The 20,312-nt window shown below is 45.9% G+C and overlaps 1 protein-coding gene across 4 annotated transcripts in view; it reads right to left on the bottom strand.

The window, feature by feature from the left end:
* Window positions 1-132: 132 nt before the first annotated feature.
* The window catches only part of FAM219A (family with sequence similarity 219 member A), a 96,379-nt gene continuing 76,199 nt past the window's right edge, over window positions 133-20,312 (bottom strand). For 2 of the 4 annotated variants that reach the window (XM_082301654.1, XM_082301656.1), the window contains exons 3-6: window positions 14,873-14,975; window positions 10,921-11,001; window positions 10,536-10,590; window positions 133-9,369 (exon numbers count right to left, since the gene is read on the bottom strand). In XM_082301654.1, the coding sequence (XP_082157780.1) occupies window positions 9,211-9,369; window positions 10,536-10,590; window positions 10,921-11,001; window positions 14,873-14,975 (398 nt within the window). In that variant the 3' untranslated portion in view covers window positions 133-9,210. The remainder of the gene's footprint in view (window positions 9,370-10,535; window positions 10,591-10,920; window positions 11,002-14,872; window positions 14,976-20,312) is intronic. The other 2 variants (XM_082301655.1, XM_082301657.1) reach the window with 1 other exon arrangement.

Raw genomic sequence — 20,312 nt, 5'->3', positions numbered from 1 at the left:
GGCCATGGTGTGAAGGCTGCACCCCTGGTTGCAGTACCTGTGACTGCCGGGGGCTCAGAGGAGCTGGTGAAGTCCACACCCCCTTGCCCTGATTTGCTCCAGTGAAAAAAAAGGCTGTCAGGCTGGTTTTCATATGTATGCTTTTTAATATCATTAATTCCGTTACACTACACACAACCAGTAACAATGATAAATACTGCAATGGAAATGTTAAAAAAAAAATTATACACTTTTTTCATGTTTTTGAAAAAAACCCCACATTTCAAAATAAATTAATGCATAAAACTGATGGTAGAAAAGAGAAAACCCAAAACAAACCATAACACAACTGATCTGTTTAAGGCAATACTCTACACAGACGGGAACAAAAGTACAACAGTGTGCTACATGATCTGAATGGGAAAAAAAGAAAAGAGAAGAAAACCCATACAAGATGCAGATTGATGCTTTGGGAATGAAAAAACTCCCAAAACCAGATAAAAAAAACAATGGCCAAGTTAAGTGCAGCATTAATACACTCTGCATGTCAAATGATTAGCAGGTTCCTAACAAGGACTAAGGTCAAGCTACAACAAATTTATCTTCCTAATTAAAAGGTTATTCAGGTCAAACCCTACATTTAACTCTATTTGCGTTTGGCTGTTTCAGCTATATTTCACTATATGCAAGGACAGCCAGAAATTCATCTCCTGCTCTTGAGATTAACACAAAGGTCGGGAGGTCTCCCATCCTGAAATGTATTTCCATTAAATAAATCCAAAAAGGATCTTGCTTTTGGTGACCCTGAAATGCCTCTCACCACCCCTTCCCCTGGGGCGCCAGGCACCACACAGGGAATGGAGACCTGGAAGGCATTTGCTTAGGTTGATTTTTTTCCATGCTGAGGACACAAAATGGAAGTGCAGATTTGATCCTGACCAGGAGGAGTGCTGTTTCTCTGTCTGCCAGAAGTGTCCATCTGGAGCCTGCTGAAAGTACTTTGCCAGCGTGGAAGAAACCCATCCTGTACCCAGGCTCTGAATACAGGCAGGACATTTGCTATTAAGGTTGGTGCAAAGCTCCACACCTGCCTGGGCAGCCAATGAACCCCTATTATTAATGCAGCCCAGAACTTGGCCACTGGAAGATGGACGATAATTGTAATGCCAAAAAATCCCCCTCTCCCTCAAAAAAGAAAAGAAAAGGGACAGTAGCCACTTTCTGCCAACTTCCTCGGGTGGATCCCCATCAGCTGCCACCCATTCAAGATCGGCAGTGCCAGATCTCACCAGCATTGACTCAGTATATTCCCAGTAAGGTGCATATCTGCAAGGTGCTGCTGGGGGCAAAGAAACTTCCTGGGACATGATTAGAGCCTCCTGTACTGCCCTGCTAGAGTGCGTGGGAAGGAAGCCATGGTACACAAGGAAAGAAACCCAACTGGAATTACTAGATTTGTGATGGCCAATAACTGTCTGGGTTGCCTTGGGTTTGGGTGGGAAAGGGGGATGCAGAACTGGGCTGAGAATCACTTTGGTGCAACTGCCTCTGATGCTCATCACTAGTGCATGGGGGCAGGGGGAGGAAAGGCGACGGCTGCTTTGAGAAAAGGGGAGTGGAAGGAGGACGTGTGTGCAATATAACAAGGCTTGCGATTCTAGGACTAACCACTGGACACGGATACCGAAGATTACCTGTGAAAACTAGCTATCCTTCTACTGCTGCTGCTCCTTCCCCAACTTCCTGGTCTGATTCTCCTTCAGTTTGGGAAGCCATGGCTGTTTGGCATGATGGCCAGCGCCGACCCTCCCACCCCAGTCCTCGCTCAGCTCATGGGGTGACTCTGCTACAGGTTGGACAATGAGGTCTGGAAATCACGTCAGGCACAGACTGGCTCTGCGTGCCAGCCAGCACCTGCTTTCAGACCCTTCAGAAACCCATTTAAATGGCAGCTCATCTCCCTTATTAAACTGAAGGTTCAATAACCTCTGTGGAAGGAGTAAAAATGGTTTAAAAAGTGCAAAAAGGGGAGGGGAAAACCCCAACTTTCTGAATTGTCTCCCCTGCAAAGACTTCATCCTACACCAGAGTCTTTCTCTTGGCAGAACTACAGTCCCACCAGTGTCTCAGTGCCCTGCCCCAGTGCAGCAAGAGCAGAACCAACAGGCTCTCCACCAGGGCTTCTGCTGCAGGACTCCAACCCACACCAGGAGCATGTGGGCTGGCAGGTCTGGGACCCAGTCTGCAGACCTGGACCCACAGCACTGAGGCCAGGAGGGTGAAGGCATCCGGCTTGGTGGGCTGGATCTCACCAGGTTTTGCACGAACCTGGTGAATCCTCAGCCCCACAGCCTTCATGTGGGTGAAGAGAAACCCCAGCCTCCTATCTGACTCTCATCCCATCACATTCACTGACCTACAGCTGGCCTGACTTTTGCTTGGGGTTTGTCTTAGGACAGAAGCAGCCACACACTGAACACAGCTGCTACTGCAGCTTCTCCATGCAAAGAAACTGAACAAACAAATCTGTGAACTGGGGATGGATATGAAGGTCTGTCATGAAGAGTCCTTGCCCAAGTTTTTCAGCTCTTTCTGTGTGTCTGTATTATATCTCACAACAAACTGTGTCTCCCAAATCATGGAAGCTTGAGGAAGGTGGGTAACAAATGGAGTTGCAGCTTATTTAGGTTGCAGAAGCAAGAAGGCAGTGTGTGTGAACAGGAGTGCTTCCCAGAGAGCTCACCTGGGACAGCTGCAAGGGCAGCTAGAGGAGAAGTGCTGCTCTGGGAGGGTAAATATCTCAGCAGCTATGGGACTTTGCATGGACTTTTAGTGGCCTTTTCTTTTCCTGGTGCCTGCTGCTCTGCTTTCCGGTGACAGTGTGAGTCACATTTTAATGAGGTTTATTTTGTACCTTCCACTCCCTGATCCAGTCCCACCACCTGTATCACCATTTGTTATTATGGAAATGCCTCCACAGGCCAAGCACCATCAGTGAGGTGGGCACTTTCCAGGAGCAAATCCTTCTTTTGCTGGAGCAGCTTTTTAGAGAAAGTAAAAGGCTCCAAGTCACCACCAGTGGCAAATGGGTCTGTAAAGCAATGGGAGAAGCTGCTCTCCAGAAGGACCAGGGAAAGCTGCTACCTGTCCTGCTAGTGTCTGTGCTGCTCTGTGATATGGTTTGCTGCATGCTTCTGTGGGCCATGGGGCTGTGCTCTGTGTCATCTCAGTCAGTCCCAGCCTTTGACTCCCTAGCAAGCTGTCAAAGTAGTGCTCAGACAGGCAGCACTCAGCTCCTGTCATCCTGGATCTGCCAGCAATGTCAAGTGGGGCAAAGGAAGGGATGGAGCTGTAATTTTTGGGAAGCAATGTCAAGTGGGGCAAAGGAAGGGATGGAGCTGTAATTTTTGGGAAGCAATGCGGCAGCTCAGCTGCATAATACAGGAAGTTAAAATATGGACCACAACCCCTGTGAAAAACCTCCACTGACCTTCTGTAGATAATCCCAGGCCACAACACCTCCCTCTGTGCTAAATTCCTGGCCCCTCTGCTTCAGGTCTTATGTGGTTCTGTAACAAAGGTGGGTTTGTCTGATGAGATGTGGTTTGGAGCAATCTCTCACAGCTGAGCCTTGAAAGGAAGTGACAAGTATGCCTAGAGGTGAAAAGCAGCTTAAAATGAAGACCTTCCCATGCCTTCCCAGTTAGCCCTGAGGCACTGCTCCTCTATGCAGATGTTGCTTTTGAACAGGCAGCCCAAGCTTGCTGAGCCAAGCAGCAGCCAGGTGCCAAAGCCTATGGCATTCTAAGTAAGTGGCAATACCCCAGGTGGGTTTGAAGTGAGAATGGAAAAGCAAAGGAGAAGCCCAGGCAGAACCATCAGTTTAAAGGCTAAGAGGATCATATGGTTGCTAAAAGCAAGAGCATGAAACTGCCATGGGAATATCCCAAAAAATGAGCCTTGCAATCCTCTGTTCCCCTTCATCACTACTCGCCATCCCAAGTTGCACTTCCAAATTCCTTAATTCTGCTATCAGTGGATGGTGCTGTTGGGCCACCAAATCTTTGTACATGTTCCCTGTAGGAGCAGGCAAACTCAGAAGCCAGTTGTGCAAGAGTCAGCTGCCAAGTAACTGAGTAACATATCCTTGACAAACATCTTTCTCCAAAGATGTTTAACCTCTGTACTAACCTCCACCCCGCTGCCTTCTGGAATGTGTGAGCAACATCAGAAGAGGGTAAACAGAGGGAAAGAAGAGTAGTACTTTGAAAATAGGAATTAAATTTCTAGAGCATGGTATTTACATCCTGCTTGTAGATCTGTCCTATCAATGGTGCCTCTCACATTTGGCAATATCCATGCAGGGTGATGGCAGCACTTTAGGAAGGCAGGTTTCTCCCATGTGCTGCAGAAGGGAATGGACATCAAGAAGGGATGTGACTTGCCTGAGGTTAGAGCAAATACCAACAGCAGCAAGGACCCCTGATCTCATTTCTGTGCTCTAACAGTCCAGCAGACCCACCAGGGTTGTATCTGGCTGCAGCACCAGCTCAGGGACAGGGTGTTTCTGGTGTGTACATCTGAAAGCAAGATTTGCTCCCTGCTGGCATCAGCACTGCACTGAGACAGATCAACTCAGACAACTGGGATCTGCCCTAGGCCACGACAGCACTTGGCAATCTTTCTAGTTACTGCTTGTTTTCCTTTTCCTGTTTTCCATCTGTTGCCCAGCTGGGTCCTTCCTTTCTTCAAAAGCATCTTCATGTTTCTGTTGAGTCACACACAGGACACTGCATTTTTCAAGCCTCCTGCACTCTCCTGCACAGCCTGCAGGCCAGCCCAAGGTCAGACTGTGCATGGAAAGGAAAGGATTCTGCTCAGGACTGCAGACCCGTGTGTCAGCCAGCAAACTGCTGAACACAGTGGGTGCCTCCTTTTGGGACAAGCACTGGTGAGACAAACCAGAAGGAGCTGAGTCCATCCTGTCCATGGGGAAGCTGTCTTGAAGCCCCTTTCGAAGTCCACACAGCAATGGTCACCTGCTTTTGCAGTTGCAATCTGCAGGCAGGACAGCCAGAAGAGCATAGCACACCCAGTGGCCAACCACACGTGTTAGGGACAGACAGGCAGCAATGTCAGATATCATCCAGTGGCTCTTCCAAGGGTTGACTTCAAGATGTGTCTGATAAGATATCAAATGAACCTTCAGGATGGGCTCTTTTCAGCCTCTTTTCAGCCGAAGTTTATTTACAAACACAAGAAAAGGAGACATGACTATGCTATCTACAGACCCTCCTCAAGACTAGGACGATGTTCCTCCTCACAAAGACATCTGGAAATGTGGAGTTTGGAGACCGGAGAGATGGAACAGAGTGCTGAGACCCTGGAGTTCAAATCCAGCTCACATTAAAGTATACTATCTGATAAAAGAAAAGGATTTGCTTACACTTAGGTAATTTGGTGACTGACATTACATAAAATCCTAACAAAAACCCAGTCTGGCTTTATGAGGCATCAAATGCAAATTCCTTTGTGGAGGCACCAGCATCAATATCTTTACATCCTGTTTGCATGGTAATTTAGATAGACAGTGATGAAGCATTTCATACTCCATGGTGTTCCTGTCCTTGGTTTTCTGTACAACTTTGGATTGAAAATGTGGCCTGAGAGGGCCATCTTGTTTGGTGCCAAGACTGGAGGAAGGAACAATTTTCTTTCCTGCATGCCACCTGCATTTAGGAGAGCATCCAGCAGCTCTGTAGATTTTGTAAAAATGCTGCGACAGAGAGTCAGAGTCTGTGCTCTTTCCTTCTGCCTTCTCCTGGCCATGGTGGCAGAGACTGGTCTAAGGAGAGCAGTGCCAGAATAGCTATCTATCTCCACACCTTCCCAGGAAATCACCACAGCATAACCTCCAACAAGGGCTGCTTGAGCAGAGAGGCTCGATCAGATGATCCCACTGTGGCCCCTTCCAGCCTTACCCATTCTGTGACGCTGAGGGCATAAGGAAAACCTGCTGGCTTAAGCAAAGGTCTGAACATGAGACCAAACAGCCTCATCTGTAGTTGATACATACCAATGGGCAGTCCTCAAAATTCCATAATGAGCCAACAAACATGCTTCATGGTAATAATCTGCTGAAGGGGCTGCAGTTCAGAATGGTTAGTGTTCAGTTTTCTATGACAGCCACATGTGCATTGCCTTAAGCCGCTCAGCCTTTCTGGTAATGACCCTACACAGGTAACTACTTTTCCCCACCCTTTCTACATTATTCCCCTAATAAAATATATGAACACAAAGCATAGAGAGGAGAAGCCAAAAAATTGCCATTTTATGGTCCTGTACTGTCATGCCAAACCAACTATTTGTGCAACCAACTCCTTCTGCGCACAGGCAAAAACACTTGGGTTGTGCTTCAGTTTGTATTTGGAGGAAGCACCAGCTGTAACATTTGAATTCATCTCCCTCCTTCCCTAAAAGGTTGTGCTAGAAGCAGATGCACATCACAAAATGAAGAGGGCAGAAGGCAGCTGGAGGCTTGGGGAATGCCTCAGGGCACATGGCAGGCAGAAACCAGCAACAGGGGCAATAAAAGGACTTGGTCATGGTGCCATGGGACAGTGGGTGTCATAGAATCACTCAGATTGGAAAAAGACCTTGAAGATCATAGAATCCAACTGTTAACCCAGCACTGCCAAGTCCACTAAGTGGAATTCTGTCCCTCAGAGGAGAGGTGTTAACCCTGGAGGATAACAGTGCCAGCAAGCACATTCTTAGACTGAACAGGATGGTGCTTGCTTATGGCTGGACCCAGCAACCTTAAGGGTGTTTTCCAACCTAGACGATGGCATGATTCTATGATAGCAGCATGATGGAGACCTTTGGGACGAGCAGTCCTCAGTGGCTGGCCCAGATGAAGAGATGGCTTCTTGGTCTAGCAGGCACTCCAAAATGCTCCGATCTCCTGAGCAAGGGCTGTGGGAAAGGCTGAGCATGTGCAGCCTGGCCGGAAGGCACAGAGACTGACCCAGGAGGATAAATGTGATGAAGACATTCCATGGTACCAGTGCTGAACTGCAAAGTCCCTCTCCAGAAGAGTGAAGATTTAGAGAGCCTTGGTCATGTCCTATAGGATTTGGTTTGACCATGGTATTTCTATTAAGTTATAACTACATTACTCATTTTTTAAAAAAAGACTCCTTAAGGAATGTTTTTCCCCTTTATCTTTCTCTCTACTCTCTACTTCCCTCACCTCCAGACAACTTGATAACCTCAACCTGAGTTGTATTTTGGAAATATTCCCCCTCAGCACTATCAGGTGGTGAGAAAATGAGAATTCACTTAAGGAACACTATACCTACAGGAGCTGGCAAGTTAACCATCACTTCTGCATGAAGAGGCAGAGATGCTCAGTAAACAACACCATTCAAGTCCTCTTTCTGTGGCCTGGAACCAGGGTGGCAGCGTGCTTTTTTAGGGAAAGGGGAGAAGCACAGCTTTAAAAGTTGTCAGTACTATCCAGTGAATAGTAAAGCCCAGGAATTTTGTATGCCTGCTCTTTCACTCCCACTGTGGCTGGTATCAAGCTTTGCACTGCACAGAGTGAATCTCCAGGATGTTAAATAAATCTCCTGCTAATTATGAATAGGACTTCTTAAAGACTCAGCTCACTTCATACAGATTTCAGATGGGGGATCTGTCTGTTGTGGTGCAGCTCAGGCTCTGCTTTGTGACTCAGGAATTCTGATGGGAATTTCAGAACTGCCCTCATTTTTTTCCTTTCCCAGGCTACAAAGCAGGTGATGACCCAAGGCAGGTCGTCCTTCCTCCTGAAAGGCCAGAAAAACACAAGAATTGTGCCTGTGGCAAAAGATTTCAACATCGAGAAAAATGCCAGCCCATCCCTTGCATATGCTGAAGCCAGCAGTGTAAGACCGGCCAGTGAGAGGACGTTTCCTAATTCCAGAAGTGATTCTGCATTAAAAACAATCTGCTGGTGAACTGGCAGCTCCACCCAGCAACCTAATGTAACAGGTTTCCTAACTTTTCACCAAATAAAACACAACTACTCCTGACAAGGGACAGCTGTAACATAGACCACATCTGGCTCACAAGTGGGCAGATAGGGGGTGAACAGTAGTTTCCTGTCATGGGCATCTTTCAGCTGAAGCTGTTCATAAGTCTGCTATTTCTGAAAATTTCTCTCAAGTCTGACCCCACTGCACTGATGACTTCAGCATTAATGAGTCTCTTCCACAGGCAGCCAGAGACACAGTGTCAAGAGAATATCAAGAGTCAAGCATTGTTAAAATGTGCTTTCTGCAACTAGCTTTTCCAGCACTGTCATTCAGGCTGTACATCTCTAGTCCTGACTTATGCAGGATTCACTTCTTCTCATTTGAACAAAGTTTAAGATTTTTGGAAAGAGATGGGTTGCACAGGGTTTAAATACAGGCTGAAGTCAGAATATGTGACTGAACTGAACTCACGAGTATGGTTGGTATTCCTGGGCAAGGAGCAAATCCCTGAAGTGCATGGATGGATTGCAGATCGAATCTGATGTGTTTGGTGGTAATTTAATGTGGTGCTAAGAGTAGATTGCATTGGCTATGTGACACAACAGCTCTAGCTAGTACTGACTCACAGTGAAATGTCACCTGTTTGTCCCTTTTGCAAGTGAATGAATTGTGTCATGCTAGTCCTGGCTAGCCTTGCCATAAGAAAGGATGCCCTGGTCCGTCCCCATTCCTGTGCCCCAGTTATAGTATCATTTTGGTTATGCAAATGAAACAGGTTTAGTGAATGAATTAAGAACTGACTTCCTCTCATTGGTAAAACACTTTGATACCTCCAACTTGCCCTTATCTTGCAGATGGATTGGTTTCAGTGGGCAGGATTACCTGAAGTCCCAACTGACCTTTCCCATTCTGAAAAAAAGACACTTTACAAAATATCCCCAGTGCCTAAACAAACCAAGGAGGTATCTCTGGACCCCTCTGCATTCGCTCTCCAGATCAGTCAGTTCTGCCAGGCACTGCCTGGCACTTTGAGCAACTTGTCTTTTGTTTTACCATAGCTTAAAATAAGTTATCAACCAATCATAAAATGAATTTTTTGGTTTCTCCTGGCTCCATGAACACAAAGAGGTGCACGTCCTACCATAGGAGGAAGCAATGGCTGTTAAGTTTTACAGTTATAGTGGAAAGCACTGATCACAGCCTGCCGGCCTCACTACTGGATGTGACAGGCGGTGGAGGAGGTGGCTTGGCAACACATGCAGGTGGGGTTGACCGATTTAGGGGGGATTAAGTCGAGGTCCTCGTCGTCTGGGATCTCATCTAACCGGTACCCATCCTTTAGCAGCTGGATGTTCAAGTCTTGGTTGATCTGCTACAGACAAAGAGACAAACAGTCAAACACTTGGGACTTCTTACTTCTGGTGGTCAGAAGAGAAGGTCCCCTATTCTGGAATGTATTTCCCCATCATTAACAGTGCCCCACTAATGAAACAGTCCTAGTTTTTGACCTCAGGTGAGGGGAAGGTACTAGGGTACTAGCTTCTTCCAGAATAGGAATATCTAGAGTGAGGTACATTATTTTTGGTACATTATTTTTTTCTGGAATAATTTTTTCCTGACAACAAGCCCTCAGTTAAAGTAATGTAATAATATTATTTACTGGCAGATGGGCAGTCTCCCCTCTCAGTCTGGGCCACACTATAGCAGTTAAAAGATGGTAAAGTTTGGCTGTGTAATCTCAGATTCAAGTGCTGCCCTAACTGGGTCTGTGTAAACAACCCTTCATCAGGGCACAGAAACAGCTCAGATCATCTGATACAGTCACTGTTCTTGGCTGTTTCCCAGGGTTTCAGAGGTATTTTATCCAAGGAAGAGATAAAAGTTCTGAGCAGTTTGTGGGCAGAATGGCTGCTCAGCACCCTGGATGCAAAATCCTGCAGAAGCAGTAGCCAGAGGCTGAGCAACAAATTCATGAGAGTTCGCGAATATAATCAGAAACAATGCAGAAGGACTAACAAGACTGAGCTTCCTGCCTTTTCTCTTTGAAAGGGCAAGAGTTCATATCTGCAAGTCCTCCCTGGAATTTCTGCTTGCTCCAAGTAAACACACACTGGGTGACCCTGACCGCTCCAATAACTGGAAATCACAGCACACCCTCAGATCCTTTATTTGTGTCCTTGGCATGCATACAGTTCCTGAGCTGCCATGGCAGACAAGACGATGCTTTTGCACCTCATGGATCACTGAAAGACTAAGCAAAATGAGGGAAAGTTTGAGTGAAACCAAAGGTAGCTGTGAAAACTGCTGATGGGCAGATCTCTGTGCCATGGCAGTGAGGATATGGAGCCAACTGGATCACCAGGGAAGAAAGCAACATGACACAGTTTCTGCCATGGCCCCTTCCAGAGTCACAGAGTCTATACCACTACTAATTTTGTTGTGTAGCCATTTCTGCCTGTGCAAGGCCACTCTGAGCCATTTCTGGCTGCTCTGTTATTTGCATTCATGGTAAGGATTGCAGGAGAGAGTATAACTCACCTCAGCAGATGAGTATCCCGAGGAGGAATATCTGGACATATCAAAGTCATCATCACTGCAGGGAAGTACAAGATACAGCAAAGAAGGAATTGGTTAGATGAGACCTGTATTCCCCACTTAGTCCTATCTTTCTTGTGCCATGAAACTGTTCTTGAGGCACAGAGAAGTTACATCAAGGAAGCCTGTAGAGAAGCTTTCATCTGTGACCCTCAGATCTTTCCATCACAGTGCCCTCTACTCACAGCTCCTCTCACTTGTTCTCACACTGAGACCCATTACACCACAGGTCAGAGGGAACAGTGGAGGGAAGAGTGTGAGTGCTGCCCTCTGGCATGAAAACTTGCTTAGGCTGTCATGTATATCATCTTTTTAACCTTTTGCATACCTGTCTGTATCCAGGGCTACCAGGGGCTTTTCATCGGGACTCTGGTCTAGCGACGAGTAGCCCTTATTGGGAACGACGAGCCTGAAATAATTAAATGTTGTCCATTAACCACACAGTAAAGCTCAGCAGCACACTGCCTAGGGTAAAGCTATATGATAGTTGGCTTTCCCCATTTCACTTCTTTGCAAGCCCTCACTTCTTGGTGAAGATGTTTAAATGGGTGCAATTCAGAGGGAGCGAGCTGTGTCTCTGGGTAGCCTACAGTAGTTTCACAGGGATAAACACTGGGCAGGCTTTGGGAACATACTCCCCCCGGAAGAAAAAAAAAAATTGGGACACTCTGCACTTCATTCTGGTGAACCTGTTTGGCTAGGACTGCTTGTCGTATCAGATTGCTCATTTTTGTGTTGCCTTTTTTTTTCCTGGCAAGGGTACCTGACACTAGCAGTAAGTACACAGGAGAAGGAGTACACAGGGGAAGGCAGAGGCTCAGCGATCCCACTGTTCTGCTATTGGAGATCAGGAATATGATGTGGTCTCTCTTTCTGAGTCCCTATCCAGGACCCTGGCAACACAACACTTCTGAGATCTCAGTCCTAAATTTAGTTATATTAGAAATATGAGCTGGTGTGCCCAGCATTAGAGACCAGTCAGACCAGCACGTTTTGAATTCCATTTTTTTTGTGATGACTTTCAGTTAATCAGAAACGTTACAAAGGCTGTAGGATGACTCTGCACCTTTAACTGCCTGGGAGAGTTTGTGAAATGGAATGTAGGCTTCAGAACTTCTAGGATAAGGAAAATGTGTTAATACAATGGTTTCTTGTTCACATCAGAGTTCTTTCATCCAAAAAAACTGCAAAACTACTTTGGTTCACATTTAAATTAAGATTAACTAAACCAAGCAAATGGAGTAAGATTCTTTGTTCAGCAGGTAGGAACCATAAGAGTGACAAAAATCTTCTCATTCAATGAGATAACTCAGGTTTTCTTCCAAGTGGTCTTTAACAACACACCATGATGCACAACGATGCTTCACTAAGGGTGAAAATCCAAAGATGATAATCCATGTCATCTGTGCTCCCAACTCTCTAACTGCCCAAAATGTTTTTCTGCTTCTGTGCAGAAAATTGCAGTAAGCCATTAATAATTTTAGAAATAAGAACTCCTGGCAAGCACTGTCAGTGGGCAGGCTCAGGGAGAGTAAGATACATCAAATCCTATAACAAAGCAGATATATAGGTTCACAATTAGTTATATTTTCTTACTGTGTTAATTGAAACATAAATAAGTTAATTTAAAACCTAATGCAGAATTTCCAAAGTGCTGCACCAGGGGACTGGAGAAAATGGGATCTACTTGCAAAATTCAGTAGCCCTTCTCGCAGAAAGGGGACAGTCCTTCTGCTCCTGAGGTATGTAGGCAGGAACTCAAGAAGCAAAGATGTCTGGAACTGAACCTGAGATTTGGCAGCACAAGTTTGCCCATACAGGTATCAGAAATACTGACTCCCATTTTCACTCTCCAGTTTCCAGTCCCTGCTCCATGTATACTCACTGACAGTTGTGATTAAATCATCAGTGAACAAAGCACACTCAGAGGATTTAGGAGGAGAATGCTGTGGTGATATTTACTTGATGAGAAAATCCCACTACATCTTCTTCTTGAGAAATGTCTTTTTTCTAAATAATAAAAATCTTCAATTTAACTGTAGCAGGCAAAAATTGTTATAGTGTCTCTGCCCCTGATTTAAGTCTTTCCCTCACATCCTGATGGTCCTTACTTTCACTTCCCACTGTCCTTGGAATAAAGTTGGGTAGCAGTGGTAGCTGCTTTCATCTGCAGCTGTCCCAGTATGAGCTCCTTGTCTTTGTGTTTTTGCTCACTTGAAGCAACACAAGTTGGAACACAAATTCCAAGTTTAGGTCACCCTGAGTGGACTGTAGTACCATCCAGCCATGCCCAAGTGTGTGGATGGTGTTGCGGCCTCCGTGCTCATAGGAAGAGTGCAGAATAAGCCCTACCTTGTTCACATTTAATTTGCTTTTAGGGAGACTGAGAGTGTTATGGATCTAATTACTCTCACCTGTAAGGCTGGCTGCACCCTTGTCCCAGAAGAGGACTGAATCGTGAAGGCAACCTTGTACTTATACTAGAGGTTGGATGTCAGAAATCCACAGGGATAATACAGAATAACAGAGGCCTTGGGGAAGAAGGACAAGGTGGAATAGAGACTAGGAGAGGCAAAGCACAAAGGAAAATGTATTTGATGAGAAGAGCAGAACTGTCAAAAAGGGGAAAATGGCTTTAGCTTATTCTCCTGCAGAGACCTGAGGAAGCCAACAGTTCAGACTTAAATCATAACCTGCATGTTTTGCAGTGTATCCTCCTGGACTATATCCCATTACACTGCAACCATTACCCTGTGAAAAGCTGCTTGAACGAGCTTGTGGCATTTCTGCCTTGCTGGTGTTGCCCTGTCTGTGGCAAGACAGACTGAACCATTCAGAGGTGTTCAGATGTCCTTAAGTGAAAAGAAACTGAGCTGGCTGTTTGAAATCTTTTGTCAGTAGGTGTCACTGCTCTGCTCTTTCCATCGGCAGCTTGGAAACAACAACCACTCCATGGAAAATGCACTCATGTTATAGGTAGATACCTCTATTTATCCCATCTTCTCTCCTTTATTATCTTCCTCCACTGATTTCTGTGTTTCTAAACCTCTCAAGCAGCAAATCTGCTACCATTCCTCTCAGGATGCTAGCTTGCAGCCTACTGCCAAAAGAAAACAAGTTTTTCCAGCATGTACTTGGAAGATAAGGAGGAACAATGGGACTGGAAAACCAGCTGAGCACAGTTCCTGAGTTTCTTGCTGCCATGAAGGGTCTGGCTCTTTTATATGGCCTCAACACCCAAACACAGAGAGGAAGCAATGCAGCATATTCCAGCCACATTTCAGGGGCTTACAACTAAAAGTTGACAGGGTCTTGCCAGGATTTATTACTAATATTTTGTGTCTGGAGAATTAGTGTGAACAAGAAATCTCATCTCTCAGATGCATTGCATATAGAGAGGCACTGACCTGCAGCTCCTATATTCAGTTTAATATATGGTAATCAAGGCAACTTTCCCATTCATCAGTAAATATCCAGCATTCTGCAAATTCTTCTGTCATTTTAAGTGAGGTCCTCCACTAAAAACTGCCACCTTTCTAGTGGCATGCGAAGCATGCAATTCTGTGGGTTCATGAGGTTTCCTCCCTTCTGAACATAGGTAACTAATACATTGGTGTACTGAAGTTTGCATGGAAAAAAATAAAAATACTCTAAAATAAAATATTCAGCTCGGAATGTCTTTGTTTACAGCAGGTTGTAGCACTGCCTGATACTGTCTTACAGAGCTCTTCCAAAGCATCTCCAGCAAAGTGTGACCATGCTGTTCCAAGGGTGGAGGAGATGTATAGCAAGGCACACAGAGATGGATTATTTACAAGCCTCCACTAAATCCATCAGGAGGGGAAGGGGTCACCATCAAAAAGGAGCAGTGGAACTTACTGTGACAAAAGCAACCAAGGCAGAGCTATGCTCTGAACCAATGTGTGTTTCATGAAGCAACACTGCTCCTCTCCCACTGGCAGGATTAGGTGTTACATGAGACTACCCAGAACCGGTAGGATGGCCCTATCAACCCCTTGATTTCAACCAGGCTGGGCTACCTCTGCATTCTACAGGCTGCACTGCCACTGGTCCTGGGCTCAGCTGCCCTGCATCTTCCCAGGGGCTGGGATGCAACACAGCACAGAGCATTTGGGCCCGCCAGCTCCAGGAAGGGCCATCATTGCTCTTGCAGTGTGTCTGGCAGAAGGCAAAAGCAATGAACACTGTCCTTGACCACCCCAGGGCCATTAGGGATTGCAGCTCAGAGCACAGCTACCAGTACTTTTCCAGTCCTTTACCTTGTTCGTGCCATCACATTGTTCTTCTTGGGCTGCTGATTAACTGGGCTTCCCATGTTGCCATTCTTCAGGGAGCCCTTCCGAGCCAGCTCCCTCTGCTTTTCTGCACAGAAGATAAGAAAGGGAAAAGCAAAATTAGAGCAACAGCCTGGATGGCCACCATAAAGCTGAAGAAACCCAGATCTGATAGTGGCAAAAGGCACAGCAGAATTAACAGCAAAGGACATGACCTCGCCGTCTCTTACAGGGGGACGCTGCAAAGGCCAGATGAGCTGTGTCCCACTTTCTCTAAGGTCACCAGACCTATCTACCTTTACTCATAGCAACTTGTTGGCAGCAACACACTAAAATCTTGGTCTCCAAGACCCTAAGGTCTTGGACCTTCTGGATGAAACCCAGCTGAGGCAGACAAAGGGCAGAGACCTTGTCCCTGTCTGCAGCTGGTTGCTGCATGGACCCCAGTACTGTGCTGTACTAATATGGCTCTGCCTCCAGCAGGGATGGGAACCGAGGGATGGATAAAAATTGATGTTAAATTTTCTGATTTGAAATTCTTCCTTGTTTCCTCTGGAAGATCAGTTGTGTTGAGTTACCTGCTAGTCACAAAAGTTGAGCTAACCCCCCCAGTCTTATCCTGCAATGGCAGGCAAGGCTTGTATGGAAATGCTGAGCATGGGGCCAGTAACGTAGGAATGAAACAAGTTAAAAAAAAATTCTCCAGAGTGTGAGAAAATGCTGGAAACTACTTTTGTGGCATGCCTGAATAACAGGTATACCAGGCTGCTTGCTGAGGAACCTAAATAGTGAATTTGTTTGGCTTCTGCTTCCCCTACAATGTGTGAATTCTGGTGGTTGGTATTTTTGCTATTGTTGTTGTTTTGTTATTTTCTTTTGCAAATTTTATTTCCCCTTGGAGAGAAAAGCAGCTTTTCCCACTTACTGTGGAAAAGCAGCATGCTTCTGTGGTGTACAAGTTCAAGGTGGCCCAACACTTTCCCTTCCCCACAAGTCAGAACAGGGGGACACAGGTCCAAGACTCCCCTTGAGGGAGAAATAAGCAGCAGAGATGCCTAGAGATTGTGATGCTGAGGAACATGGAGAGAAGAGTACATACACCTACAAACCATACCCAGCCTGCTCCTGCTGACAGCAGAGGTGAATAAATGCTCATGGAACTTGGCAGGAAAAGGACTGGATTAATAACTCACTCTGGCGTGAGCAACTAAGAGACTGATTCAGTATTGAAATCAAAACCTTAAATCAGAGAATTTCTCAGTATGGAACTTGCAAATGCATTGGTTACCTCTGACTCCAGAATAAAAGGCTGATATTTTGCAGGCTACATGAATTTTGCTGTTCAGAGAGAGATAAAGTGAGACTATGGAGGCAAATACTTACAACACTAAATACAACCCACTTTCCACTCATCTCCATCAGAAGCTCCAGCACTGACCACAAATACACAGCACTGAGACAAGCTGCCAGTGCTTTAGGATGCTGATGAAATGGTTATAGGTGACTGAACACACTGTGAGTGCAGGTGTGATGGCTTGCAGGTAATCATCAGCAACACCAGCAGGGCTGAAACAGCCAGGGGAGCCTTAACCATATCCAGGTTCCTTCTGGCTTTTCACTAAAGCTTCCTTCAAAAAGCAGGATAGAACAGAGAAGGTTGGGAGGGTCCGAAGTAGCCTGTGTGTGCCTTTGACATTACAAAACAACTGGGGGTCTGAAAATCCTGTCTGATCATAAGCAGGATCACTGTGTTGGGTGATGGATTTGGTTTGTGTGTGAATTTTTGGTAGTGGAGGGTTACACAGGTGGGTTCTGTGAGAAGCTTCTAGAAGTTTCCCTGTGTCTAAAGAGCCAAGGCCAGCTGGATCCAAGGAGGACCTGCTGCTGGTCATGGCTGGGCCCATTAGCAGCAGTGGTAGAGACTCTGGGATAATGCAGTTAGGAAAGGGGGGAAAATCCTGCACAACTGCAGCCAGAGGAGTGAGGGTATGCCAGAAACACCCCTGCAGACACCCAAGTCAATACAGAAGGAGGAAGAGGAGCTGCTCCAGGTGCAAGAACAGATTCCCCCATAGCCCATGGTGAGGTCCCCCTGCAGCCCATAGATCTCTCCATAGGGGAGCAGAGATCCATCTGCAGTGCATGGAGGACCCCATGACAGATCAAGGGGGTGCCTGAAAGAGGCTGTGACCCTGTGGGAAGCTCATGCTGTTGTTTTCACTCCTCTGTCCAGATGAGTGACAGAGAGGCTTTGACTGACTCCTGTTGTCCAGCCAGGGTTATCCCACCAAAGACAATCTACCTGTCACCATGCTTGAGTTGAAGCAAAGCAGCAGTTTTCTCTTTCAGGAGAGAACTTGGAGAACACAGACAGCTGTGCTGTCAGTCTGATTCATGGGGGAATTAGGCTGCACTGGTTCCACTTCAGCTAATCCTGGATGTTGTGTCAGAAGAAGAACACAAGGAGCAGCACGAGTGTGTTTGTGTATGTGAGGAGGGGGTCCAGGATCCTTTTGATACCACTATCCTGCTCTGAACAGCATGGGGAACAGCCTTTCGTCTGGATCTGCCAACCACATCACACCTTGTCCCTCCATTATGCCCCTCCTCAAGTGCTCACCTTGTCACTTCATCTTTGAGACACTCTGTCCCTTATGACCTTAAAATCATTTAAGGGAAGATGCATCTGCTCAAAGAATAAACCATTGCTTTCCTGCTAGCCCCACACAGGCCTGTGCTTCTCACTGACTCCATCTGAGCCATTCAGCATCTGCTCCACGTGCTGCTTCAAGGTAAGCTCTGCTGGTGACAAGACAACAGCCAAGCAGACCATGGAGCATTCAGAAAGGCAGGGATAACACCTAAGTATAAAGTAGCAAAGGAAATGCATGCTGCAGGCACAATCAGCACCGTAAGTGGCCCAGCCTTGTGTCCTGCCTGGCAATGGTCTCCTATTAAAGAAGCAAAGGTCCTTAATAAGCAGGTGCCCCAGCATGCCAAACACTCAGCAAACTGTCCCTGTCCCAGGATCTGTTCACCTGCCTGATCCAGGAGGTGTCAGAGGATGGATGGACACATAACTGCATGCTGACAAGTGACGCACACCCCCACAGGGAGCCTCCTTTAGAAAGAGTCATGTCTAAAATGAGAGGGGCTGAATTCTCCCCTGAATGAGAACACCTACAGCCCTAATGAATGATTTCAACCTTGAGATGATTTAGTGCAATGTAAAATGGTTACCTGTTCAGCTGGCAGGATCTGTCTAGCTGCTTTATGATGACAGAAAATAGTAATGGAGCATGGGAAGCAGAATGGACTTAACATGAATGTGTCTGAACTAAAAATCAGACTCGAATGAATCCTTAACATTATTTCTCTGGTTTCAGCACTTAAACAAAATCATAACCAGTTTTAATAACATTTCACATTTTTTTAATAAATGAAATGCTGAACAGTTTTTTGGTGCATGTTGCGGTGGCCTTGGTTTTGCCTACTATCTTCCCCAAACCAGAAATGCCAAAAGTACGCATATGCTTGAGTCTCCTGCAGAACTGCTCCTTTTGTGAAATGACGCAAAGCAGATAACCCAGGAATCTGGTGAACATCACGCTGTACTATGCTGAAGAGCTATTTGGAAGATCAGACACCCAAAATCCACATTTTCCGTTTGTCCCAAGATAGCGGGTGAGTCTGGCTATGATCAGACAGTGGTGGGTGGAGAGTGGTTTAGGATGCCATTGTCACACTGTCACTGTGCTTGACTACCTGCAGCCCCCTCAGCTGAGGCAGCCTGACTGGCACAAACACTATTTTATGGCGGATGAGGCTGATTTGCTTCCTTTGCACTGTGGGATGGAACAAGCAGATGCTGACTGCTCCTGTCTCTTTGCTGAGAGCTGCTGGCTGGACCTCAGTAACTCGGCTGCTTGTGAACCTGCCTGACCAGGAGAAGATGGAGCTTCCTGCTATGGGGACACTGGAGTGTGGACCCATGGGATTTGCTGCAGTGGCAAGACAAAGAGAAATTAATCCAGTGTGCCAGAGTTGTATTTTTTCATTTTCAAGGTTGATGAGATGAGACTTTGGGATGTATTTCTCTCTCTGTCCCCCACAGTCAAATTGTTTCTGAGGCTGAGGACTGCAATTCCCAGATGAATTCTAATTTCTCAAGTAAGCTGAGAATTTAAATTACACACTAAATGAAATTAATATGTCTGCTTAAATTCTGCTGAATGATGAACAGATTCATGAGCAAATGAAAAGAATGAAGTGCTGTCTACAGCTTCTTCAAGCCGAAGTCCTGATTCCAGTTCACTTGCATCGCTTAGCTGGGGACATTAGCATGAATGCAGCTAACACTGAAACCTATACCTTTCACCTCTGACAGAGAGTATTTGTCAGTGAGGACTGTGTCATTGCTTGGAGAGGATTTCAGGGTAGGTACATCAATATGTGCTTTGCCTGCAGGCTGCATGGAAAGGAAGGTATAAGAAAGCTGTGTGATAGAGCCATGCTGATCCCAGCGCTCCCTGGAGTGTAGGTGTGACCATGTGGGTGGCATTAGTGCAGCTGATGGCTGTGCCTACCTGCAAGGAAAAAAAAAAAGGTAAAAGAAAAGCGATTTTTACTAAACAAGTGTAGCAGGAACAAAAAGGACCTATCTGTGGCTGGTCCCCTGCTGTGAATACAGGGAATACGATTTCAAGCTGATACACGCATCAGCACTGATTATTCAGGACAGGCTATCTGAATAAGGATTATTTCACTCGGTTTCAGAAAAGACTGTTCAGATAGCAAGGGTCAGACAACTATGTCACCCAACTACCAACCTGGGTGAGACGCAGTATTTTTAGTATTCTGTTAGTTTTCTGATGCAGCCAAACTCGGGAAAAATAGTGAACTGTTCTCTAGTTTCTAACTCCAGCTGTGTGAACTGGCTAGCAAGAAAAGGTGTATGAATCTGTCTTCCAAGGTCCCTCCTGGACTAGGTTTTAAACATCCAAATAACAGCATTTCCATACATTTCTATCTGGCTGCTGCTCTGTGCCTTTAGCATGGCTGAGAGCTGGCACAAACACCAGTGGGCTGGGAGTGGTTTTTAAGCTCCCTTCAGCTACCAAGAAGGCCTGATCAAGATCTGGTAAATGACCTAGGGAATACAAAGTTAATGTTTGTGTCTATTGTTAAAGGATGCAGCCCTTAACTTCTTGGCTGGGAGCTATTAACAGCAGCAGGCAGTGCATTGCACGCACAGCAGTGCAGGGCTCATTCTGAGGTAATCCTCAGCTAGAACACTGCCTGTGCAAGTTATTGAAAGGTTCCTGAGGGCCTGGATGACATTATTTTGCACTTCTCTTCAAAAAACACACACCAAAACATCACACTATTCCTTAGCACAAAGGAGAATGTGTAAAGAACTGCTCCG

Source organism: Coloeus monedula (assembly GCF_965178545.1).
Source record: "Coloeus monedula genome assembly, chromosome: Z".
NCBI lineage: Eukaryota > Metazoa > Chordata > Aves > Passeriformes > Corvidae > Coloeus > Coloeus monedula.
Note: the sequence above shows the minus strand (reverse complement) of the source record. Positions and strands in the feature narration are given on the sequence as shown.